Here is a 27,046-nt window from a genome sequence, read left to right on the forward strand (position 1 = left end):
GTCGCGCCTCCGCCACGACAACCCGCTTAGCCGCCGCCATCTTGTGAGCTCGTCGTACGGTGGGTGCGCGAGTCTGTCTTGACGCAGTACCAGTCATCGATACCGAGGCGGACTGGCAGCCCTGAGCGTCGCAGTCATGCCGGCCGGACCCGTGCAGGCGGTACCCCCGCCGCCGCCCGTGGCCACCGAACCCAAGCAGGTACCGCGTCCCCCACCTCTACCGCAGTCCGCGCCGGAGCCTAGGCCTGGGCCCTCCCCTCCAGCCTTCCTCACTCCCGCAGAAAGAAGCGGCCCCTTTGGAGGGTTTGGAAGGACTACAAGTCCCAGGAGGCAACGCGCTTTCCGCGCTGTGCGGCCTTCCCTCTAGAACTCTAGTTCTCAAAGTAGTCCGCAGACCAGCAGCACCGGCATCACCTAGAGCTTATTAGAAATGCAGTCACTAACCCAGACTTTTTAAGTAGACATTTTTAACAAGATCACAGTGATTAATTAAAGTGTGAGAAGCACTGATTCAGCCCATCCACTAGGCTTTTGTCTTGTAATTCCTAATTTCCCTACCTTCGTGGTACCTTTTTGGATGTTAATTCTTAGCATCTACTCTGCACTTACTGTGCTGGGATTCAACATTACCAAAATGAATGAGGCACTACCTCAGCTTTAGGGAAGACGAACAGACTAGAATACCCACCAAATGTTTATTGCCTTGATTAATATAAATGATGAAATGCCACTCACCCCTAAAGTGCTCAGTCGGCTATTGGTGAAACAGATGCATCTATATGGTGTGGTATCACAATACTAGAAGTACTGGATACAAAGGAGCCGTTAAAAGTTCTTGCTGGGGTAGAGGAGAGATGACCATAGTTGAAGTGCACAGTAAAGAGAGGTAAATTATTTTTAGAAGGATTAATAGGAGTTCACCAGGAGGATGATTAGGGAAGGAAAATGGCATACTGTAATCATTCAGTGAACATTTACTGAGCTCACACTGTATGTTGATCACTGCTTTGGATTCAGAATACTCCAAGCAACAAGACAGAAAAGACCCATGTCCTTTCCACCAGTATTTTTGTGTTCTTGTCATTTTCCTAGGCACTAGGGGAAAATAAGGTAATACCAGGTCGTAAGTTCAAAAGCAGCAAGATAAGAATCAGATAGTGCCTCTCCCTGATCAAGGGTAAGTGAGCAAGTGTGACTGAAGTGCAGGGTGGGGAACATGGTAGCTGGAGATATGATTCTTAGGATTTGACCTTGTCCTTATAGAAAATGGGAAAAATGGAAGAATTTCTAGGTAGTAATAGTTCTGTTTGAGATTCAGGTGGTCAGGCAGTAATGAGGGGAATTGCTAGGGGGATCAGAGATACTGAGGAGCTAGGCATTGTGGGGCCCACCTCTAATCCCAGCCTCTTAGGAAACTGAGGCAGGGGGGATCCCAAGTTTGAGGCCATCCTGGGAAACTTAGAGACTGACATAAGTGCTGGGGATGATGTAGTTCAGTGCTAGAGCACTTGTCTAAAAAGCCTTGGGTTCAGTCCCCAGTACTGGGAGGGTATTTACTTCATAGGGTTCTTATAAGGGTTGTAAGAGTTAATACATTTAAATGCTTTTAAAAGACACCTGCAACCTACTTTGTTAGGCTTTTACAAATAAATAAAATATTTACAAATAAATATTATCATTGTGGAGGCCCGGGTTTCTGGCCTGTGTGAGTTGGAGACCATCTATGAGGTTAGAAATGAAAAGTGCAAAATGCCAAGGAGTAGGCTGCACCTAAAGCACTGTGGCATTCCAAAGTGATCTGGATTGATTTGGCTGGATTGTTCAGCCAAACAGAGGAAGTAGGGGACATAGTTAGGATTGCCTCACTAATGTGAATTCAGTAAAGAGAACCAAAAGCAAAATTTTAGGGGTCTCTAGCATTATAGGATAGGAGGCAGGAAGGAATCATGAGCAAGAAGGAAAGATAGAATGAGGCTTTGGTTAAACAGTTTTGTGAAGGGATAGTCACTGGTGTTGTCCAGATAATGGTTGTAGTTGATTATTGGCAGTTGTTTTTTACCTTGGCAAGAGCACTTTGAATGTGGATCAAATGGGAGGTAAGGTAGTGGAAACTCAGGATGTTAAGCTACAGTAAGAAAGGGAGGGAGAAGGCAGCAGTGGAACAGAACTTGAAGGCAGGGCATAGATTTTATTTTTCTAAGGTGAAGGACTTGACCCTTTGTTTATTACTAAGGGAAAGAAGCTACTGGATAAAGAACATGATAACTTACAGGGAAATTCGGCTATTCCAGGGGTGCTTCACAAAACATCAGTGCATTGAATGGTGATTAAAGCTATGGAATAGATACAGAGAGAAAGGGAATTCAAAGCAGAACGAAGCCGCCAGCAAGGAATTACCCTTGTGGGTGTTGGGTGTTGGGTCCTAGGAATTAAACAAGGCTTTATACATGCTTAGCATATATTCTACCATGAGCTACACCCCAGCCTTCCTGTTTCTTTATTCAGCAATCAATACGACTGGTCTGCAGATTAAATGTTCTGTGCCAGGCACAGTGCTGGGTGCAGGGTTACAAACATGATCTTCTGGGTTCTGGTCATCTTCTCAGAAGTAACCAGAGCTGCTGCATCTGAATCACTTGAGCATTTGGTTAAAATGCTGGTCCCACTGAGACCTGGAGGGGAGCCAAGGAAGCTCCCCTTTTCCTTGATTCCCAGGAGAAACCTGTGTAAGCGCCATGCAGGTAAGAGAACTGCTTTTCTGAAGCAGAGGGTTCTAAGGAAGTCTGCAGGGCAAAGTTTGTGCTGTAAACAATATCCTGGAAGGGTATAATGAGTTGGGATGAGGGAAATTCTTCCCCAGACCTGGGACTTCAAGACTTTAATTTCTATTTTCACAGCCAACTGAAGAAGAAGCACCTTCAAAGGAAGATTCCACCCCTTCCAAGCCAGTGGTTGGGATTATTTACCCTCCTCCAGAGGTCAGGAATATCGTTGACAAGACTGCAAGCTTTGTAGCCAGGTAATGTAACTACTTCTGCACAAGTGGGTCAGAGGTGGTTTGTGGCATGAAAAGCTTCTGAATCATCACAGAAGTAACCTGTGTTACAAAAGATTTTATTGGCTTGGATGTGTTAGTTTGTCCAAAACTACAACATGGCAGTGAGGTAGCCAACAGATAGGACTGACATTTCCAACATAGCACAGAGTCTCACCCTCTGTATCCAAAACAGGCCTGAGTAGATGCCTGGAAAGCTATTCTATCATAGACAGTTTGTCTGAGCTGCTGGCCCGAGAAAGGTAAAAAGGAGTTGATCATTCTCATTGTACAGGGACCATATTTCACCAGCCTCAAATGACCCCTCTGCAAAGTTGAGTCAATGAGTAAGCTGATTGGACTGAATAGAGCTCATTTACGTCATGCAAATGTTAGCTGCCTTCCCAAATGGGATGGAAGTTGGTCAGCCTTCCTCCTGGCTCACCCCATTGTGCTTATTTATATACACTCACATATCCTTAGATGGAATCTTCTTGACTCCAAAGAGCAATACATCCCCTGGTTTAGGGTATTTAGAGTATTCTTATGACAGCCAACAGATTATATCCAGCCTACAGTTGTTTTTGTTTGCCCTCACAGTATTCTTTTAAAACTCGAATTAGTTGTCAGTGCTTAAAAGGGAGGAAATTTCACAATAAATTTGGATTTCTGGCTTTCCTTTGGGGAACTGGCACCTTCTTTTTTTAAAATATTTTTTAGTTTTTATAGTTGGACACAATATTTTTATTTTATTTATTTATTTTTTATGTGGTGCTGAGGATTAAACCCAGTGCCTGGAATGTGCTAGGCAATAGTGCTCTACCACTGAGCCACAACTCCAGCCCTGAAACTGGCACCTTCTTGCTGGAAAGCTATAGCTATCCCTGAGAAGATTATTGCCCTCAGTTGGGGAATGTGTTCTCCAGGGGTTCATGCCTTGACAGTCACTTCTTTTAAGGCAGAATCCTTAATATTTTATGTAATTTAATGGATATTCCTTCCTTTTCCAGCCTCCTAATAAAATGAAACAGAATTACTCTAGTTGATATCTTTCACTGTGTCCCCCGTGTACGGATTCATCTCATCACATATCAAGGGCTCTGAAACTGCTGCTCTGTTCTTGATTGAACATTATTAGGCCATTATCAGATTTCAGGCATCAGGTGTTGTTTAGAAAAACTTTTAATGTCTCACAGCTCCCCTTGTGTCTTGCCCTTTTCCCCTGATATTTTTAAAACAACAAAGAAGAAAAGGATGTTGGGTGAGGAATCACTATACTCTTACTATCAGAATAGTTTCTGCCTGTTGTTTTCAATTTTTCTTCTTTCTTTCTGGGCCTTGGCATCCATCCATTTTGAGATCCTTGTGATACTAGCAGAGATCCTTTAACAACTTTCTTTTTCTTTTGGTGCTGTGTTGTAAGCCCTTCTTCATATTGCTCTGTAGTCTTCCTCATGCTGTGTGGAGTGTGATTTTCTAAAAGGAGCTTTTCTTTCTGGGTTGGGTCTTCCCTGCATTTTCTTGTCAGGCCTTCTGTTGACAGGATGCATTGTGTGCAGGTGGTGGGTCATCTTTGACTTAGCTAACTCCTTTCTATTTTCCTTTGAGATTGTTTCCAGTGTTTCCATTTGACCAACAAAGCCACAGGGGAGTCTTGGCATTTTCTTTCCCTTTTAGATTGTTTCCTTAGAAGAAAATACCACAGTCTACGATCATTTTAAAATTATTTAAATTTTTTTTGGTAGTACCATGTGTTCTCCGGAGCATTCTGCCTCCAAGCTACCACTCCATCTCTTTTTTAAATCTTAGTTTAAGACAAGGTCTCACTAAGTTGTTCCACGTTGGCCTTGAACTTGAAATCTTTCTGCCTCAGCCTCCTGAGTTGCTGGAATTACGATCTGTTCCACTGCACCTGGCTAAAAAAGACTTCTTAAGGGCTGGGGATGTAGCTCAGTGGTAGAGCAGTTGCCTAATATGTGCAAGGCCCTGGATTTGATCCCCCAACACTACATTAAAAAAAAAAAAATGAACAAACAAAGTAAAACATTTTGCCAAGTAACTTACTTTCCAATAAAGTATTTTGTGTAATACTTTGCTTCCATAGACATAATAGTTGGCCTTATCTAGTCCCTTAAAAATAAATATGCCTCCATGTGTAGGTGAATTTTTAGCTACTTTGATTGCTTTTGTACGCATTTTTAAAATACATGAACTTGCTTTTGTTCACATAGCAATGAGGGGATAGGCAAATTCTTCACTCTGGGAGAAAGCCAGCATGTATGACTCTTATCGTGTTTTTGCCAAGGTTGTACACATATTTTGGAGCAAGCAGTAGAATCTTCAGTGGAGTGTGATTTTCCAAAAGGAGCTTTTGTTTCTGGGTTGGGTCTTCCCTGCATTTTCTTGTCAGGAAGCTGAAGTGGAAATTACCCTTAAAAAGTCCCATCAGCCGGGTTGAGTCAGAATCACATCTTTTTCTGCTGAAATCTATTACTCGTGTTGGAGGGGGTAATTCTAAAATTACACTCAGCCAACTTAACACCACAGAATAGCTTGGAATGAACATGCGTGCCTTCTCAGCATTGGATCTTTTCAGTTTCCAGATGTGGCAAGGTTGTGGCTTAGGAGGCAGTGATGTGTGGGGACAACCAGAGCCCCCTTTTCTAGTAGTACTCAGTCTGCTTTGGGCATTTGCTGTGCATGATGACCTACTTTAGCAGGATTTAAGTGTGCTTTCACCCTTCTCCTCGTGTGTGGTTTGCCTTATGTAAGGAGGTAGAAAAATGCTTCTTCCCAAAGCATGAGGTTTCTGTTGGGCTAGTGCACTGTCAAATTGAGACCTCATGGTGTTAGTCACACTATAGGATGTGACCAGACTTGCTGAGGCATTAGTCTGGGTGTTGAAAACCACCAGCATGGTATAGATTGTTGTGGCTAATCTGGGCCATAGAGTGGACTGCATTCTCTTGCCCTCTTTGATAGAGCCAGGTGTACAAAAGTCTGAGGGGAGTAGAGCAACATGACTGGCAGCAGCCCTGAAGCTGTGCCTTGGTGTGTTCACCTTTGAGTATAGGGCTCTGGCCAGAGGAGCAATAAAAGCCCCACACTCCTCTCCTAATAACCAAATCGTCTTGAATGTTTATGGAACTGGCACTTCTACCCTTCATAGGAGTAATAGCCTCAGGCATTTACAGGCAAATCTATGATTCAAAAAGACTGGTATCTCCTGAAGTAATTTGATTTTCTCAGTAGTACTTCAGGTTACAGAGGCAAGGTGATGTTAGCCAAATTTTACACACAGGGAAATTGAGGCAAAGAGTAGTTTAGTAACTTGCTCTAGGTCATAGTGAGTTGTTAGTGAACATGAAACTTCCATGTGTCTTTTAAGGTTTGTGTGCTTTCTGACTGACACAGGTGTTATGTGTCAGCGTGGCACTTTGAATTGTTACCATCAGGACTCTAAAAATCAGGATTTCCTAAATATCATGTTAGAGACTTTTTTTTTTTTTCTTTCTTTCTTTTTTTTTTTAATTATCCTGAGGTTTTGAAGGCATGCATACTGGGAACATGGGGCATACCTGGAGAACCATCCCAGGCAAGGAGAGCAGTAAGGAGAAACCCCCTAACTCTAGCCAGTCTCACCACACCTGTCATCTGAATGTGCCCTATACATTCTCATAGATTATTTCAATTTCCATGGTTTTTTAGTCCTTCTCATTACCTGGAGGACAAAGTCTCAGTTAGGAATTAATATATTTTTTAACACCTCGCCGAGAACTAGTCTCAGGAAACTTTGAGCTAAACTTTAACAGCATTACTCTGTTGACCTCACTTTGGGCTATATTTTGTTAGTAAAGGCATACTAGTATTTATTTGGGGTAGTAATATGTATCTTTTAAGTGTGTTTTTTTAAACTGAATAATGTTTATTAAAAGCAAAAAGTGATAGCTTGGTTGGTTTGTGGAGGTGGCAGACCAAGGACCTAAAGAGTGATAGAAGTTAGGGTGGTCTATAGGTAGAGGTGGCCTAGGCCAGGCCAAGTGAGTCAGATGGCACTGATTGCTGGTGCCTGGAGGCTTGAGGAGGAAGTCTGTTGTTCTGAAAGATGGGCTGCTTTGAGCAGGAAGTGATGGCAAGAAGAGGCTGGAATGGATGATGTTTTGAATCTGAGCAATCATAGATACTGTGGTGTTAATTCTTATGTCTTTTTTTCTTCCAGAAATGGGCCTGAATTTGAAGCTAGGATACGACAGAATGAGATCAACAATCCCAAGTTCAACTTCCTGAACCCCAATGACCCTTACCATGCATACTACCGTCACAAGGTCAGCGAATTCAAGGAGGGAAAGGCTCAGGAGCCCTCTGCAGCCATCCCCAAAGTCATGCAACAGCAGCAGCAAGCCACCCAGCAGCAGCTTCAGCAGCTTCCCCAGAAGGTTTGGAGCTTACTCCTTTTCCCCAGATTGAGAGGGAGGCAAGGACAAGGGGGGTGTGGCACATAAATAACTGTTGTCCACATCTCACAGCCACCCAGGGGGACAAGGGAAGCTGTTATCCCTATCTTAAGGAAGCAGGCAGTGCTCAAGCAATGAGGTACTGATGACAGTTGGCATTTCCTGATTACTACTGGTCATACTTTGCTCTGTGCTTTATTGACACCTCTGAAGGTCTGCATTGCAAAGGCTGATTGAATGATTATTTTACAGATGATGAATCTGAGGCCTGTAGGACTTTGATTTACTCAAGGCCTTCTCCATGGTATGAGGGCAGTGCTCAGTGTGTGAAGGACCTCCGACCTCCTGCCTGATTAAGCTGAAGGATATGGTGTGGCCTAGGCCTCTTTGTGCCATTCCTTCCCTTCAGTCTGGGCTGTCCTAATACCACCCTCCCTGCATTGGGCTCAGGATCATGGAGTCCACCACTAAGGACTACTAGGGTTGTAAATAAAGACAGGAAGGGCCAACACATTTTGCCTCTTGGATAGTCCTGGCCTAGTCTGTTCATTTTGCTTTCTTGCCACCTGGTGGAAAAAGCTTACTTACATGGGAAGTAAAGATTAAAGACAGGTTCTAAGAAATTGTGTCACAATTTACTACTCCTAGAGCCTCAGATTACCTCCGTTTTCTCATCTGTAAAAAGGGCTCATAGTAGATGATTCATTTACCTTTATATAGTGGGTTTCTGTGCATGTACATAGGTCTTACTGCATTTCTATCCCCCTTAAGTAGGATTTAGTAAGTCAGTTTCTGTCAATATTCTGTCATGCACTTTTGGTCCTCAATTTCAGGGCAGGGTCAGAGATACAAATGGACACAGTCTCTTTTAAAGTCATTCAGGGAGTTGAGGCCACAGTTGACCAAGAAATTAATACTCTTTTGAGTTAGGATTCTCTCATGCCAAGTGCTGGTGGTGTGTTAATAGAGCATAATAGTCCACAGCCATTCTTCTGGGTGGTGGTGCTACCTCTCTTTCTGGAGCTGTTCCACCCCTATGCCACTCACCTCATACTTCCTCTATATTTTAGGTCCAAGCCCAGGTGATCCAAGAAACTATTGTGCCCAAAGAGCCCCCTCCTGAGTTTGAGTTCATCGCTGACCCCCCATCCATCTCAGCCTTCGATCTGGATGTAGTGAAGCTGACAGCTCAGTTTGTGGCCAGGAATGGGCGCCAATTTCTCACCCAGCTGATGCAGAAAGAGCAGCGCAACTACCAGTTTGACTTTCTCCGCCCACAACACAGCCTCTTCAACTACTTCACAAAACTGGTGGAGCAGTATACCAAGGTATCTAGATGGGGCTGGGTCATGTGTTGGGCCCAGGGAGGGAAGGCATCTCAGCAATATCCATTCATTGTCTGCAAGGATACTGCTTGTCTGTGAGCTTATGGGCAAATATTATGAAACCCAGTTTAAAGTAAAAATCCTGTTTAGTTATTTCTTTAAATTCAGAAGAGATGTCTTATTTATAAAGAGAAATGAAACATATGCTTGCATTCTACCAATAGCTGATTACCCACTATGTGACAAGGCCAGGTTGCTAGCTGCTTCTAGGTACATGTACCTTTTCAGTTTTCCTAGTATAGAACTTAAGAGAAAGCAAGCCCTCACTGGGTCAGTGGCACATACCTATACTTCTAGCTACTCTGGAAGTTGAGGCAGGAGGATTTCAAGTTTGAGGTCAACCTGGGCAACTAAATGAGAATCTATTTCAAATTAGGGCTGCAGGAGTAGCTCAGTGATAGATCCCCCCTGAGTTCAGTACCTACTATTATGGAAAAACAAATGAACAGAGAGAACCTGGACAAGTCAATACTGGTATTTAAAATTATCAGCTCATTAGTTTATTGTTAAGAACATTGGTACAAATTTGCCTCGGGCACATTTTTCTTGGTGCATATATAGCTCAGGTTGTTTTCCTTTCTTTTTTAGTGAAATGGTTTACATTTCTATTTTTGATCAATCTAAAAAAAATATGTTTGATCTAAGTTGAAAAGACTCGGGGATTTCCTCAGACTTCTTTTACCCTAAGTATATAATTTAAAAAAATTGTAGAACTGTGTATTTAGAAAATTACCAAATCTCTGAGCATGATAGTACACACTGAAGACCCGGGATATTACTGTGATAAAGCACCCTTGGGTTCAGTCCCCAATACCAAATAACCAAATCCAGAAGCTAGTAGAGTAGCTTGATTATAATCATTGAAGAGTACTGTAAGTACACGGGATCCATTTATGAGAGTGCTGGATTCCTCAGTGACTCCCTTAACATCCCTCAGTGGACTGCCTCCATGGTTAAAGGTTACCATTATTCTGTTACTTTTCTGTTTTTTTTTTCAAAACTTGGTATTTGCATTTACAATTCTGACTTGAAGGCCCTAGTGTCTCTCTAACCATGGAAGACCCTATCAGTAGAGATAGATTCTAAGGCTAGAGGTAGAAGGAAGAGCAGGGTGGGGTCATCCTTTTTGCTACTGGTAGTAGAAACTATTGAAACAGTTATAATGGCTAGCTGTCCAGAACAAAGGTAAGGGCTAGGGATGTAGTTCCGTGGTAGAGTGCTTGTGTAGTGTGCTTGAGGCCCTGGGTTCAATTCGTAGCACTGCAAAAACAAAATGGTATTCCTTCTCTCAGTAAATGTAAATGTCAGATGGTATTCAAGGTGCTGGAAATGTAGTAGTGAACAGAAGACAGAATTTCCTGTCTTCATAAGAGTTTCTAATCTAGTGGGGAGGAAACAATAGGTACAACATCAGTCTATGTCAGATGTGATAAGTACTATGGAGAAAAAGAGGATGGAAATATAGGGATGTGGGATGAAGAAGTCTGAGTAGCATTTTCAAAGGATAGAGCAGACTAGTGTTAAAGAAGCAGCCATCACATGCTGACCATGTTTTGGGTAACCTTCCAGTATTTGCATACTTTTTCTGCTAATCCTTGAGCAACCTTTTTACATTGGTGGTGTCATAATTTTGTAGAAGGAAGCCAAACTGGGATTGTTAGGTAACTTTCACAAAGTCCCCCAGCCAAATGGATCTGGAATTGGGACCCAGAATCCCTTACTCTTGCCCAGCAAGTCTGCCTTTCCGTCTTGTGATATAATAACACTAATGTTTGCTTTACCTCTTCTATTTTAGATCTTAATTCCACCCAAGGGCTTATTTGCAAAGCTCAAGAAAGAAGCTGAAAATCCCCGAGAAGTTTTGGATCAGGTAAAGTGAATAAGATTTCTTGTGACCATTTAGTAAGTGGGGGTTCAGGTTCTACTCTGTGAGTTCTGTGTTTAGAAACACTCTGAGGTAGTATAGGTTGAGTGTCCCTAATACAAAATGCTTCAAAAGTCCAAAAATATAAGAAACCATTTCTAGGCTATGCGTTTAAGGTTCATGTGAAAAGCAATTGGATTTTGTGTTTAGATGTGGGCTCTTTCCCCAGGATATTTCATCATGTATATGCAAATATTCTGAAATTCAAAACATTCTGGCCCATAATTATTTCAGATAAGGTATGTTCACAGGATGGTTAGAAGAAAGGCCTTGTGGCTACAAAGGCCAAAGAAATCAGGTTTCATATGATGCTACATTCTTCTTTACTCTTAGCTTCAGTAGGTCTGTTTTCTAACCAGAAGGCTATCTTCCAAGCAGATTCTCTGATGATGTATGCCTAAAAGCTCCCAGGCTTTCAGAGTTGAGAAGGTGTATTGTTGCTAGCTGATCTTAGTGGATACTTGAAGGTTTTGTTTCTCGGGTTTTTAACATTGCTGGTTTTCTTGAGAATACTAGGTTATCATTCAGACTTCCTCAAAGATTCTCCTACTCCGAACTCAAAACTCAGGAAGTCCCTTGGCAATTGAAGAATACCAGAACTTGCCCTTGGCATCATTCTGGTGTGAAGAAGATGCTAACTTTGGTGGATCCCAACCTTATTCGGAGTAGACACTGACTGAGATCAGTACCATGTTGTTTCCTATCCCTGTAGGTATGTTACAGAGTGGAGTGGGCCAAGTTCCAGGAGCGTGAGAGGAAGAAAGAAGAGGAGGAAAAGGAGAAGGAACGGGTAGCCTATGCTCAGATTGACTGGCATGATTTTGTGGTAGTAGAAACAGTGGACTTCCAACCCAATGAGCAAGGTAGGTCTGTGAGGAGAGTGCCTCCAGTTGGGAACTTGGAAACCCCTTTAGATGTTTCCAGAGGGATTTATCACTGTTTCCTCTCTGCTCCCATTTTATTTCTACCACTTTGCCCAAATTAAGTGCAATTCAACAAGTGTTTTGCCTTATCCTGAATGGGCCTTTGTAGATAGAGCAAGGAATCAGAGTGCCAACCCTTGGAGAACTGGACCGGCAAATAGGTGGGCCTTTGATGTGGAATCCTTTTGACTCTGGCTCATATCCTGTTAGGGAACTTCCCTCCCCCAACTACACCAGAGGAACTGGGGGCCCGAATCCTCATTCAGGAGCGCTATGAGAAGTTTGGGGAGAGTGAAGAGGTCGAGATGGAGGTTGAATCTGATGAGGAGGATGAGAAACAGGAGAAGACCGAAGAGCCTCCTTCCCAGCTGGACCAGGACACCCAAGTGCAGGACATGGATGAGGTGAGCTCTCAGGTGGCTTGTGTGCTGACCTTTCCCCTGAAGCCCAGGAGATCAGGGTGATGCTATTCCCCGAGTCAAAGGTTTAGCTTCCTTGTGAGCCTCCAAAAGAGGCGTGGGCCCTAAACAAGGCTGGACTGACTCTATAGCTGCCCAAATCCAGGCAGCACAGAGCCTCTTTCCAGCTCTGATAACAAAGATGCATTCACAGGCAAGGATCTGAAAGATGTACTGGCCCTGTTCTGTTTCTTTCTCTTTGCCTTAGAGGCCCTGCCTCATGCCAGCCCTTAGTTAGGGAACTCTGCATCACCCTGTGCTTTGATGACTTTTGAACTCTTAGGTCCAAATGATCAGTAGTTCTCCATAGCTTTTCTAAATGTAGCCTATAGTCTAAAGGGAATAAATCAATAAAAAAAGAAACAAAGAAATGAAATGTGGCCTATACTTTCTTTCAGACATCCCTACCCACTTCCAGCCTGGCCCTCCAAATAAGCACAGTCTCCAGAGTCAAGCTGTTGTCCCCGCTCCCGCCCCCCTCCCCACCCAAAGAATTTGTGTGCAGCCTGAGAAGAAAGGGTCCTTGTGTCTGTGGGAATTGAGTTTTTCTCTTCCTCCCAGCATTGCTCTGTGAGCAGCTAGCATTGAGTGTGGACTCTCCTCTTGCACCCCTCCCCTGCATGTTAAGTGTTCTTGGCCTCTTGGGACTGCCTGGTGCCAGCTGCTAGAAATGCCTGGGAGGAGTGTTAGCACCATGGCCCCTGGTGCTCCCATTCATGCTGTGAGGAAGTAGTTTGGCCTGCTGCCGGCTGGCCTCAGCTGCCCTCAGCTGCCCTGGGAGGCTTAGCACATGGACGTTGGCTGGCAGAGGCCAAGGCTCCTTGCCACCATGAGAGCTGCCAGAGCTCAGCTGTAGGTAGCCTCTTGTCCCTTTTCTGAGCCCTGCCACTGCTTTGCTTTTCAGGGTTCAGATGATGAAGAAGAAGGGCAGAAAGTGCCCCCACCCCCAGAGACACCCATGCCTCCGCCTCTGCCTCCGACTCCAGACCAAGTCATTGTTCGAAAGGACTATGATCCCAAAGGTATGGTCTGCTTTCTAGCTCTTGGGCTGCCCGGGAAGGTCCTGCCTGTCTTTGTGTATTTCTTAGATTGGGCAATTTCTAGGAGGTCTTGAGGCATCTTTTTTTGGTAAGAGCACTGATAAACCTATCTATTATAGGCCTCAGGGTAGGAAATAAGATTTAGTCATTGCCAGTGTCCTGGAACCAGGTATAGGAGTGTGCTCACCAGATGCATCATCAATGAATGATGCATGAATGAAATACCACTGTTTTACCTCAGCTGCCACCCTGTTTTCTCATTTGGACATCTCTTTGCCTTTTAGCTTCCAAACCCTTGCCTCCAGCCCCTGCTCCAGACGAATATCTTGTGTCCCCCATCACTGGGGAGAAGATCCCAGCCAGCAAAATGCAAGAACATATGCGCATTGGGCTTCTCGATCCCCGCTGGCTAGAGCAGCGGGATCGCTCCATCCGGGAAAAACAGAGCGATGATGAGGTTTATGCACCAGGTGAGGTGGGGTGTTCCTAAAAAGACTGTGCAATGTCTAGGTCATAGTCACCTTGCTTTATACAGATAAAGAAAGCAGCAGTTGAAGTTAATTAAAGCTTTTGAGGGTAGGTCTAGCCTATGATTTTGCCAAAGAACTTCTCATTTCTAAGAAATACTCTCCAGAGGAATCTTCCAAAGGCAGGCACTGACATAGGTGACATGTGCTGTTGGCATCTCAGCAGAATCTGATCATAGCTGGGAATAATACTGGCTTCTGAGCTTTCTTAGACTAATGGTTGAAGTACCGTGACTCCTAGAGGACCCACCAGTCCTCTTTTAACTACAGTTTGGGAAGCAGCAGAGTAGGGAGGGAACTGCCAGGGGCAGAGCACCAGGCTTTTAGTCCTGATTGCTAATTGTTCTCCCATCTGCCCTCTCTGGCCCATTATTCTTTTATAACTCAGGTTGGACAAGTGTTGGGTCTATAGACTTAGGGTCAACTGAGCAGTCCTTCTGCAGGCTGAAAGGGTAAGAGTACAGTGTTAGACTGAGTGTCAGCCTTGCACTGTGGATCCAGCTTCTGTCCTACACTCCCGGAAAGCTTCTGCCTTGTTTGAAGAGCACTGAGTTTAGCTTCCCTTTCTCTCTTCCCATTGTGTGGCTGCATAAAGGTCTGGATATTGAGAGTAGCTTGAAGCAATTGGCTGAGCGGCGTACTGATATCTTTGGTGTGGAAGAAACAGCCATTGGTAAGAAGATTGGTGAGGAGGAGATCCAGAAGCCAGAGGAAAAGGTATAGCTTGAGTGGATCCTTTTGTCTTCCTGTTATCTGTCTCCTACACTTGAGCTCAGTTTTAGAGATCCTGTGGCTTTGCTTTACTTTGCAGGTGACCTGGGATGGCCACTCAGGCAGCATGGCCCGGACCCAGCAGGCTGCCCAGGCCAACATCACCCTCCAGGAGCAGATTGAGGCCATTCACAAGGCCAAGGGCCTGGTGCCAGAAGATGATACCAAAGAGAAGATTGGCCCCAGCAAGCCCAATGAAATCCCCCAGCAGCCTCCACCTCCATCTTCAGCCACCAACATCCCCAGTTCAGCCCCACCTATCACCTCAGTACCCCGCCCACCTGCGGTGAGCTAGCAGCACTCTGATCAATTTTGGGGTTGGACACAATTGACTGAGAAAGGAAACTACCTTATAGTGAGGCCTGAATGCTGTGTGGGTCAAGTTAAAAGATAAAGAACTTTTTAAATGAAAGTGGGGATTGCTACCCTGATCTTCAGTCTGCACAGGTGGATTGGAACAGGGAAGAAGACAAGTGACAAATGTGAAAAACATGTTTGGTTTAAAGCACAGAAGAGCAGTGTGACTTAATGGGTCTTTGAAGCCTGCTAAGCCGTCACAAGGAGGCTTAGTTGAGGTTAACCCTTTTAGTTGCTCTCAGTGTCTTCTAGGAGCTGCTAATTGAGTCTCACGTGGTGAGAGTGTTCACCCTGGGCCTCAGTGCAGTTTCTGTCATGTGTCCAAAGTGAGGCTGTGGTCTTTTGGCACCAGGGGACTGAGTCAGAGCTGTCCAGCTTCCGTTCTCAGATATAGGTGGCCAGTTGCCAGCTATGTGTGCCCTTGGAGTCAAGTCGAAGCTTCCTGTGACCTGTGGATTTCTTTCCCCCACAGATGCCGCCCCCCGTTCGTACTACAGTTGTGTCTGCAGTTCCTGTCATGCCCAGGCCCCCCATGGCATCTGTGGTACGGCTGCCCCCAGGCTCAGTGATAGCTCCTATGCCGCCTATCATCCATGCACCCAGGATCAATGTGGTGCCCATGCCTCCCTCAGCACCTCCCATCATGGCACCCCGCCCACCCCCCATGATTGTGCCAACAGGTCAGTCTCTCTTATATCACTTTACAGGCTACTGAGTCAGGGACCACAAGCTAAGCATTATCCAAAGAGTTGTGGCTAATGTTAGTGGCAATTCTTCTAGCTGGGTGTCTAGCCCGGAGGAGAGCCCTGGCATCCCACATAAAGTATTCCTGAGCCAGGAGCTGGGAACCACATCTTCTAGGGAAGTGTAGGAGTCTATAATGGTATAGCTGGTGTTTGCACCCAGGGGTCAGGCCCCAGACAAGCTCAGAGGCCTGAGCAATGCTTGTTGTTGGCTGGCAACTGCTCCATCCATCAGTCCTGCTCCTCAAGTGCCCTGCTGCCTGATATGGGCAGCCTCCCAGGGCCCCCAGCCAGGGAACCTATTAACTGCCAGATTGAGCAGAGAGTAGCATTTCACACCTCTCCATGGAACCTTTGAAGTCTCTCCCTTCACTTCCTCGCCAGCCCTGTTTCCCAGGCTCCTCCTCCACTCAAGGGTTGTTGTTTCCTCTCTGCAGCCTTTGTGCCTGCTCCACCTGTGGCTCCTGTCCCAGCTCCAGCCCCCATGCCCCCTGTCCACCCTCCACCTCCAATGGAAGATGAGCCTGCCTCTAAGAAGCTGAAGACAGAGGATAGCCTCATGCCTGAGGAGGAGTTCCTTCGCAGGAATAAGGTCTGTGATCTGGAGTGCTCTCTGGCCTGGAGCATCCAGGTCCAAGCCACACATTCCTTCAGTCCCCCTTTTCTACTCCTATGGTTTTAGTTTTAGCTTCTGAGGTCTAGACTAGCCATTAGAGTCTTCACAACACATATTCAAATGTGGGGTTAGCAGCTGGGGGAGCAGAGAGCAGTGGTGATGGTGGTGGTCATTGCCCCTTGGTGTGTATTCCTGTAGAAGCCAATAGGGGACCCAGCTGCACAAGCAGCATGACCTAGGTATGACAGGAACCTTGGACACTTAGAGGGAATCTGGGCTTGCCTGTAGCTCTACCCCAAAAGGACTGCTTGTTAAGAGTACTGATATTAGGGTAGATAGAATCCTGGACATTGACAGTCCCTAGGAAAGCTATTATGCTCCTGTGAGGAGGCAGAAAGTTGCTACTTCTGCTTTCCTAAAGGATTTGACCCAGTCTCTTGTTTTCTAATACTAAGAAGTATTTTTAGTAATTCTTCTTCACTCAAGTTTGGGGTAGAGCTAAGCACATCATAGGTACTTTCTTTTTAGTGCTTACAATGTCACTGTACCACACTTGTGGCATTGAGGTTCAGACCTTGTCAGCTATGATCACAGGCACTTTCTGTTTAGTGTTCACAGTGTCACTGTACCATACTTGTAGCATTGAGGCTCAGACCTTGTCAGGTGGGAAGCTGATTTGTTAACATAAGTCTTCTGGCTTGGGTTAATCTTTTTTCCCTTTGTGCTACTTGGGGTTTTCAGAACATTTTTACCTAACTGCTTCACCCTACTTCCTGACTCAACAGGAGACAGGGCAGGTAGGGATCCATTATTTAAAGAAAGAAACAAAGTCTTAGGGGAATGACTCATGCCATGTAGTGAATTTGGGGCCAGACCCCAGGAGAGGACAGGTGACATTGTCTGGACAGTACTTGAAACAGCAGAGCATAGTTCATTGTTGGCTCAGGGATTCCACAGGCATAATAACCACCTCCTTTTTTGCAGGGTCCAGTGTCCATCAAAGTGCAGGTGCCCAACATGCAAGATAAGACGGAATGGAAGCTGAATGGGCAGGTGCTGGTCTTCACCCTCCCGCTCACAGACCAGGTATCGGCTGCTGCGCCCAGTTGATATCAGATGCGTGGGAATCAAGATGTCAAGAAACAATCTCCTCTAGCTGGCCTTAGCAAGTGGGTGAATGACCTCTCCTTTGCCTTACAGGTCTCTGTCATCAAGGTGAAAATTCATGAAGCCACAGGCATGCCTGCTGGGAAACAGAAGCTACAATATGAGGTGAGTCAGAATGTCCCAAGTCCTGCCTCTTGAGTCCCATGGAAAAGAGATTTGGATGTGGCTGAGTCCATTCCAGTGACATTGCTGGCTAGGAGTCCTGGTAACTGATAATGGGAGGCCCTTGTGTGGGGTTCCAAATACCCTTTGCTTCAGCAACTGGGGGAGATCCAGAGACAAGACTTGGGAATCCTCTGGTAGATTGCTGATTCAGTGGTGAGGCCTGCCACACTGGTGTGTTCTCAGGTGGCCTGGCTCTGTGTGGACACTGAGGAGATGTCTGGCCTAAGTAGGTCACATGAAGTGCTTCATTCACCTCTTTGGACTTGAACATGTCCACACTCTGGGCCTATTTCCTTCTCTATAAAGTGTGGCTGTTGGATGAGGTGATCTCTAATGGTCTCATGATTTGAGAGTCAACCTCCATGGGCTTGATCAGGATCAGCATCTTGCAGAGTTGAGCTTTGAGCTAAATGTCAATGAAGGGAAAAAGCATCAGTTGGAGGAAAGGCAGGAGAAATCATTCTAGGAGGAACCAGAATCCTCCCATGTATCCCGCCCTAGTCTTCCCTCAAACTGCTAGAGTTCAGAGTGTGAATAGGCCAAGTTCAGGGTTTTGAAGCTGTATTAAGTACTCAAAGCTAGGTGCCATGTTCTATAAAGTACTCCCATCTATTTTCCAGGGCATCTTCATCAAGGATTCCAACTCACTGGCTTACTATAACATGGCCAATGGCGCTGTCATTCATCTGGCCCTCAAGGAGAGAGGTGGAAGGAAGAAGTAGAAGAAAAAGCCCTGCTTTCTGGTGCCATTTGGCTGGCCTCTCATGTCTTCTACCCCCATCTTATACCCAGGAGCCCACTTGGGGCCTCAGGTGCTCCCTGCACATTTGTTCCTTTTAACTCAGTTTGGATATTCAAATTGTCCTGTATAGCCCCACTCCCCACCGCATTAGTAAGAGTAGCAGGGCTTTCTGAACCACTCTCTGGAATCCCTTTGTGTTAGAGTCTTGATTTGAAGTCCTTCGTTTCTTCCGGCACCCCATTAGGAATTGAGAACCCAGGGATGTCCTACAGAATAGTTTCATAGTGCCAAATGGCACTTGGTTAGTAGAATATGATTGATATTGTCATTTTGTATCTTGCAGTGGTCTAATAAACCTCTTAAACTCTTCTTGTGAAAGCATTGTAATAAGACTTGGCCCTTGTCCACCTGTGCCTCTCCACACTAAAGGCAGTAGGAACACTGTACAGGACAGAGTAGCTCCCCTCAGTTTGTATCTGAATTCTTACATTTTATGTTTTATATATTAGGGCCAGATACAGGCTGTTATTTTTGGAATCACACTATCACAGGGAGGTAGGTGCTGCTAGGGGTGTTCAGAGGGCAGAAAGTGAGAGTGTTGAGAATTGTTTCCTGGTTTTAAAACCTATGTTGTGAAGAGCGCATGTGTTTGAAGATTCTGAGAGTTCTCCATACCTTTTTTTTTTTTTTTAAGTTGTTGATGAACCTTTATTTTTGATTTATATGCATTGCTGAGAATCAAACCCAGTGCCTCACACATGCTAGGCAAGTGCTCTACCATTGAGTTACAACCTCAGTACCCCCAATGCCTTTTTTTTGGTATTGGGGATTGAACCCAGGGATGCTTAACCACTGAGCCACGTCTTCAGCCCTTTTTTTTTTTTTTTTTTCCATAGTTTATTTAGAGACAGGATCTTGCTGAGTTGCTTAGGGCCTTGTGAAGTTGCTAAGGCTGGCTTTGAACTTGCGATCCTCCTGCCTTAGCCTCCCAAGCCACTGTGATTACAGGCATGTACCACTGTGCCTGGCCCCCAATGTCTTTTATTACAGTCTTTCCATTTGGTCCTCCTTCTTGCCCAATTAGGTCCTTTTCAGGACACAGAGGGGTAAGACCATTCCCAAGGTCACAGAATTGGTATTCTGATCACCCCATTCCTCTCAGGCAAGCAAGCTCAAAGCTTCCAACTGCAAACCTATGGCTCAGGCAGTACCATTCATGTGGCTCCATTACAAACTGCTGTCACATTTTTAACTTGGTCAGTGTGATTTCATTCCTTACCCTCTGACATTTATTTGCCTCCAACCCAGTTGCTAGAAGTTTGCCCTTTGGGCCAATGCCAAAATTTGGCTTCCTGAAGTGGGCTTCATGGTTTGATGCCTAAAGTTAGCCCACTTGTTTCTTTTCCATAGACAAGGCCAGAAATCCTCTTGAACACTACCAACTGGGCCTTATTTCAAGAGGTAAAAGGGGACCAGGAGACCTGGGGGAGTCTCATACTCTCAAGTTCTCCTTTCTGGGAGTAAAGGCTAGGGCAAAGTGTTAGGGCACTAGTCTCCTCCATAGATTGGCAGATCATACACTGCCTCTGTAGCTGAGGCTGTGACAGGAATCCAGGAATGCTGCTGGGTGGAATGTGAGTGAATGGGCCCTTTGAGCTGCCCTGCAGGGAATGAACCCAGTTTCCCGGAGCTTCTGAATGAACATCTGTCCTGGCCCCCTCAGTTGCAAGAGGCCCATTGACCAGGAGGCCTTGTGACCATCAGTGGCTATTGACCCAGCCACTGCATCCTGTAGGTAGCACCTTGCTATTTACAGAGTTGCTTGCAGAACTATTCTGGTTCTCATTGCTCTTGCCTGAGGATCATCATCTTGTTTTTTAACATGAGGTAGAATATCCAACATACATAGCCAGTGAAGGCTTTGGAACACCAAAGTAGCCCATGCATTCCTGGTCACCACCCTGTCTGTGCTGTACCACCAGAACAGACTGTGAAATAGAAAGAAATGTTTCTATTTTGGGATCACTGGGAAACCAAGTAGGACTGGAGTCTTTGAAAAGTTGCTGTAATTTTTTGTTTTTAATAAAGAGTCAAAGCCATCTCATTATCCTGCCCAGACTGACCTTAAACTCCTGGCTTCAAGCAATCCTCCTGCCTCAGCCTCCCAAGTAACTGGGGACTTTTTTTTTTTTAAAGATTTGCATTCAGAGGCTCTAGAAGCACTAGAAATTAAGGAATTTCCTTTTCAGTTCTACTTGCCGTTTGAAATAAGTGCTCAACACATATCCCTGGAGAGGCCAGTAATCATCAGTCCCATTTCACTTTATATATTAGAGAATATGTTCAATGGTTATATTAGGTAAATGTTAGAATATATCCGTAAATGGAAATACATAGTATAACTATAGCAATCATATATGTTATTTGTCCCTGTTATTTAAAAAAATCAGGCAAAGTAATAACAGGTCATATTTAAGGGTAAATACATACACATAAGATTTTTAGAAATTTACTTTTTAAAAATAAAAAGTCTTGGGGCTGGGGCTCAGTGATAGAGCCCTCACCTGGCATGTTAAGGTACTGGGTTCAATCCTCGCCACCACATAAAAATAAAAAGTATTGTGTCCATCTACAACTAAAAATATGTATTAAAATAAAAAGAGGTGGTATTATGATTATTAACTCTACTTATTTGGGGAAATTGCTCTTAACTATTTTGCATTACTATATTTTAAAAAGAATAGGTAAACAGTTCTACGTACTTTTGGACTCTATAGTCCAAGAAGCAAGACAAGATAAAATCTTATGGTGAAGAGAGTACTGTTCCCTTAAGCTGAGTTAAATTAAGCCATCAGTGTTCCTTATCCCTGAGCTGTGGTGACTAGATCAGGGGTAGGCATGTGACCCAGTATTAATGTTTGACATACTAGGAAATGCAGGCTTCTCTCCATTTGAACAGAAGCTACCAGAAGACTTGTGTGGATATATGGAGAAGGATGTGAAGCCTGGATCTGCTGCCTTGAGGGGCTCCAGTTAGAGAATGAAGCAGCCATAGGGAGGTCAAAGATATACAGAAAAAGAAAAATGAAGCCATATCTCTGGTGACATAATATCTGGATTAAACTGCTCCTGAAGTCTTCCCTACCTGTGAATTCTTTTTAAACTTTGGGACCCACTAAATATTTGTGGTTTAAGCTTACTTGAGTTGTGTTTTCTGCTATTTGTACCAAAAGATTATCCTCTGCATTGGGATAAATAAGCTATTTATAGCTTGCCTGCTCTTCATAGGCTCCTTGATACTGATCATATCTTCTGAGCCTCAGAAGGTAACAAAGGCACTTATGTGGGCTCATGGCCCATGCTCATAGGTAGCACATGTAAACTGCACGTTGTAGCATGTTGGAAGAGTGACCTATGTGAGCATCAACTTGCAGGAGTCACCTCTGCAGGATGAGACTCAAGGATATCAACAAATTCCTATTTCCTTAGTAAGTATCTCTTATCTTCAAACGAATGTCCACAGTAGCCAGGCAACCAGGTCTCATAGTATTGCCTAAGACTTCTCGTACTTTGCACTCTAGTGAACCACATAAATCTGTGGGTCTCTTATTCATTTATTCATTTTTTTCTGAGGTATTATGTGGTCTCACTTTGTTTCCTGGGCTCAAGTGATCCTCCTATCCCTGCCTCCTGAGTAACTGGAATTGCAGGTACCACTGCACTTGGGACTCTCGTTCATTTATTCAGCCCTCCCCCTTCCTGCTCACTCCAACCTAACCACATCATCTTATGAACCTCCTTCTTCAAGGAGAAGCTTTGTACCTCTGCTCTGCTTCTTGTATACTGTTTTCCCAGTTCCCACAGAAAGGCTCCCTCACTACCATCCACCTCCCACTCCCATCACTGCCCCAGTATTCTCTGTGTCTCACCCAGTTTTCTTTTCTTCATACTGACAAATGTTCTATGCTTATTCATGTTCTCCCTCTTCCAGTGGACCATAAGTTCATTTAGGGCCAGGACTTTCATACCTCTCTCTCTCTCCCTCTCCCTCACCCCCATCTCTTTAATGGTGCTAAAGATCAAACCTAGGCCTCACATATGCTAGGCAAGTGCTCTACCATTGAGCTCCTCTCCCAGTGCTTTATCTCTTGTTCACTAGAGTAATGCCTGGCCCATAATATATACCTATATAAAGAACTCTAGAATTTAAAGGAAGTAAAGGAACTAATATATCCTGGAGACTTCAGAAACAGTCCATGACACACAAAGTAATTTCTATTTTTCAGAAAAGGAAAATGAAATTCTGAAAAGCAATTTTATATAAAAACATCCAGTATTGGGGCTGGGGCTGTAGCTCAGTGGTAAAGCACTTGCTTCACATGTGTGAGGTGCTGGGTTCAATCCTTATCACCACGTGAAAATAAATATACTGTGTGTTCATCTACAACTAAATAAATGTTTAAAAAAAAACCCAACACCCAATTTTGAGGGGTACAGCCATAAAGCAGCGTTCTAAACCGTATGCCATTGATTAGATTTGAGTTAACTTCCATACCGTGGCCACAGGCTGTGGTGGGAAATAAGACAATAATGAATTTGCAAGTGCTTTGCAAACTATAAATGCTGTTATTCCTGTTTGCTATTTACTGGGCAACTCCATGTGCCAGATGCTTAGATTATATTGTTACACTGAAGTTTCAGAATGACTCCTCCAAAGGGGTATTTTTTCAGTAATTCATTTTACAAGTGAGAAAATGGCCTCAGAGAAGCCAGATATGATAGTGTGTGCTTGTAGTCCCAGCTACTTAGGAGACATGCAAGAGAATTGCTTGAGCCTAGGAATTTAAGGCCAGTCTGAGCAATAGTGAGATCCTCTATCCCCTCCCCACCCTTCACCCCCCCCCCCCGCAAAAAAAAAAGAAGGAAGAGAAAAAAAAATGGCCTCAGAGAGAAGTGATATGCTCAAGGACACAGAAGAAATTTGAATCCTGAGTGGGCTGATTTAAGATAATTAGAAGATGGGGCATCAAGATTTTAACTGAAATAAGGTATAAATAGTCTCTCAAAGAAAGACACCAGGTGTCTTTAACCTGCTTCTACCTACATTCCAAGTATTGTTAGGAAAATGTCTCCTTATGGGCTCAATAAAATATGTTTGAGGTGTGACCCTAAGACCAAAGTTATGAAGCCAAGGGCTGTAGATTTTTTGCTGTGTTTGCGGTTTCACATCTGCTCCCAAGTATATTTGGTTCCTTTCTCTCCCTTTTCTGGAATAGGCCTATGCCCCCATGCAAGGCCTACTCTGCCTCTCCTGGAAACTGGGACCTAGAGCCCACCACTCCCTCTAGAACCGTTAGAAGATACGTCCTTCCAGACTGAGGGTTTAAGATGAAAACAACCTAGGCCCATTCCCATGCTTGCCATTGTCCTATTGAGTGTTGAAAGCACTTGAAAAATAGTGTATATCTTTTTTGTTTATGGAAAACCAGAAGCCCATGGAATGTGAAAACTGCACAGTAAAGACTTTAGGAATATCTGGGCCATGTGGTGTCAAGGAAACATCTGTCAAAATCAAGGTTTAAGACCTCTTGGAGTTTGCTTTGTGGCCTTTTGCTTCCTACCTTGGTCCCTGCCCCTCAGAGCTAACTTTTCTAATCTCTTCCTCTTTCTGGGCCTGTCTACCCCTCTGGTCTGTAGGGGAGAGTCATATCATACCACAGTTGTAAGTTTTAAACCATAGAGTACTAGACTTAGGTGAGGAAATATCATTAACAATCTCTGGGGTCAGAAGTTGGCTACTTGCAGAGTGGGTAAGACCATATAGATATTATTGGTCTTTTACCCGGCATGGTGGCACATGTCTGTATCCCAGCCACTCCAGAGACTGAGGCAGGAGGATTGTGAATTCAAAGCCAGCCTCAATGGAATGTGACGGACATCATTATCCAAAGTACACGTATGAAGACATGAATTGGTGTGAACATACTTTATATACAACAAGAGATATCAAAAATTGTGCTCTATATGTGTAACAGGAATTGTAATGCATTCTGCTGTCATTTATTTTAAAAAATCAATTGAAAATAAAAAGCCAGCCTCAGCAATTTAGGGAGGCCCTAAGCAACTCAGTAACACCCTGTCTCTAAATAAAATACAAAAAGGGTTGAGGGTGTGGTCAGTGGTTCAGTGCCCCTGGGTTCAATCCCTGGTACCAAAACAAAAAATGGTGTGTCTTTCCCAATAAAAGCAGTAAGAGCTGGGTTCAAATCTTGTCTCTACCATAAATTAATCTTGAGACCTTAGGCGACTGACTACTTTTTTTGGTACTGGGGATTGAACCTGGTACTTTATCACTGAGCTGTATCTCCAGTCCTTTTTATTTTTTATTTTGAGACAGGGTCTCTAAGTGGCTGAGGCTGGCCTCCAATTTGCTATTCTCCTGCTAGGATTTTAGGCATGTATCACAACATCTAGCTCAATGGACTACTTCTGAGAAATTTAGTTCCTTTTCTTGTGAAATGGGATTAATAATAGTATATATCTTTTTTGTTTGACACTGGGGATTGAACCTAGAAGCACTTATTACTGAACTACATCCCCAGACCTTTCTATTTTTTATTTTGAGACAGGATTTCTCTATGTTGCTGAGGGTCTTGCTAAGACGCTGAGCTAGCCTCAAACTTTTGATTCTCCTGCCTCAGCTTCCTGTGTTAGTGGGATTAAGGTATAGACCGACAATAGTATATATCTTATTGCTAAAAGATTACAAGAGATGGTACAACCAATTTGTACAGTTTTCCAGTTCCTCAATGGTTAAACAGAGTTAATGTTATAACCCAGAAATGCCTCTCTTAGGAATTTCCACCCAATAGAAATGAAAATGTATGTCCACAGAAAAGCTTGAACCTAAATGCTTAAAGCAGCATTATTTCTAGTAACCAAAAAATGGAAATATCTAAATGATCATCACTGAGGAATTGATAAACAAAATGTACTATATCCATACAATAATATTATTAGCCATAAAAAGGAATGAAATACTTCTGGGTATGGTGGCACTTACCTGTAATCCCAGAGATTAGGGAGGCTGAGGCAGCACGATTGCAAGTTCAAGGCCAATCTCAGCAATTTATTGAGGCCCTAAGCAATTTAGCAAGACCCTATCTCAAAACAAAAAAATAAAAATATGCCGGGTGCAGTGGTGCACACCTGTAATCCCAGCAGCTCAGTAGGCTGAGACAGGAGGACTACAGGTTCAAAGCCAGCCTCAGCGACTGTGAGGTGCTAAGCAACTCAGTGAGACCCTGTCTCTAATAAAATACAAAATTGGGGTAGGGATGTGGCTCAGTGGTTGAGTGCCCCTGAGGTCAATCCCTGGTACACCAAATAAATAAATAAATAAATAAATAGGCTGGGAATGTAGCTCAGTGCTGGTAAAGCACCTTTGGGTTCTATCCCCAGTACCACTTAAATAAAATAAAAATAAATGAAGTACTGATAAGTGCTACACATGAACAGATCTTGGAAACATTAAACAAAGAATCTAACACAAAATCCACATATGAGCCAAGTGTGGTAGCATAGCACACGTCTGTAATCCCAGCAGCTCTGGAGACTGAGACAGGAGGATGGCAGGTTGGAAACCAGCCTCAGCAACCTAGTGAGACCCTGTCTCAAAATAAAAAAAGAGCTGGGAATGTGGTTCAGTGGTTAAGTATTCTTGGGTTTAATCCCTGGTACAAAAATCCACATAGCGTTGTTTATATGAAATGTTCAAAGAAGGCAAATCTATAGAGAGAAAATAGATTAATGGTTGCCAGGGACTGGGGAAGGAAGTTAATGGGTAGGAGTATGTTTTGGGGATGATAACATTTTTATGTTCTAAAAATAAAGTGATGGTTGCACAACTTTGTAAATATGTTAAAATCACGGAATTTTAGCTGTAAACAGGTGAATTTATGGCATGATAATTATATCTCAATAAAGGTGCTAAAAAAAAAGTTTATCAGAGCTGGGCATGGAAGTGCATGTCATCCCAATCCCTAGGGAAGCTGAGGCAGGAGGATGCCAAGTTAGAGGTGAGTCTGAGCAACTTATACCCTGTCTCAAAAAGCGGGGGGCAGCTCAGTAGTAAAGCATCTCTGGGATCAAACACCAGTCCCACCCACCAAAAAAAAAAAAAAATTAACGCGTAGCTAAATAAATGTGGCCTCCCCTCACTCCCCCCACACCCCATTGGGGATTGACTGCCACAGATCTACATTCCTCCTTTTTATTTTTTTAAATTTTGAGACAAGAGTTCACTAAGTAAAAACAATCCCCACCCATGCTCCTAAAGTCTCTCAAGGAGCAGGCCCCAAGATGCAGATGCGGAATCCCTGGGGAAATACCTAGGCCTTCAGCCTGCAAGGTCTGGAGGGGACAGGCCCAGCCCGCGTCAACCGGAAAAGCCAGAGAAATCCTCCAGGTGAGTTCTCATGATTGGCAGCCTGGCGGGGGAGAACTCCGGGTGACGGCTGCTCCGCCCCCTCACGTTGGGCCTGTTGGCGCCAGCCTGGGGGAGGTGGGCGGGGCCCGGGGTCCGCAGCGCCCATCGGGCCTGGGGGGAGCTCCCCGGAGGGCTTGTAGCCCCGCCCCGGGCCTTGCGGTGGCCAATGGACGCGGGGCGTGGGCGGGGCGTCGGCGGCGTCGGCAGAGGCCGGGTGGCTGAGGTGGCTGAGGTGGCCGCTGGGGCTCAGGC

The 27,046-nt window shown here is 44.4% G+C and overlaps 1 protein-coding gene and 1 long non-coding RNA gene across 2 annotated transcripts; one reads left to right on the plus strand and one right to left on the minus strand.

The window, feature by feature from the left end:
- Positions 1–57: 57 nt before the first annotated feature.
- Sf3a1 (splicing factor 3a subunit 1) lies at positions 58–18,684 on the plus strand. The gene is made up of 16 exons (XM_005341887.5): positions 58–199; positions 2,898–3,019; positions 7,254–7,470; positions 8,559–8,816; positions 10,669–10,743; positions 11,510–11,660; positions 11,931–12,124; positions 13,083–13,200; positions 13,503–13,688; positions 14,341–14,462; positions 14,557–14,802; positions 15,346–15,553; positions 16,054–16,208; positions 17,217–17,318; positions 17,433–17,504; positions 18,185–18,684. The coding sequence occupies exons 1-16, from the start codon at positions 137–139 to the stop codon at positions 18,284–18,286; spliced, it is 2,391 nt and encodes a 796-aa protein (XP_005341944.2). The 5' UTR covers positions 58–136; the 3' UTR covers positions 18,287–18,684.
- Positions 17,065–27,003, minus strand: LOC144375303 (uncharacterized). The gene is made up of 2 exons (XR_013434987.1): positions 26,697–27,003; positions 17,065–17,970 (listed from the first exon to the last, which is right to left on the minus strand). It is a non-coding gene; the product is annotated as an uncharacterized LOC144375303 (long non-coding RNA).
- Positions 27,004–27,046: the final 43 nt, after the last annotated feature.

Source organism: Ictidomys tridecemlineatus, chromosome 2 (genome assembly GCF_052094955.1).
Source record: "Ictidomys tridecemlineatus isolate mIctTri1 chromosome 2, mIctTri1.hap1, whole genome shotgun sequence".
NCBI classification, from domain to species: Eukaryota; Metazoa; Chordata; class Mammalia; order Rodentia; family Sciuridae; genus Ictidomys; species Ictidomys tridecemlineatus.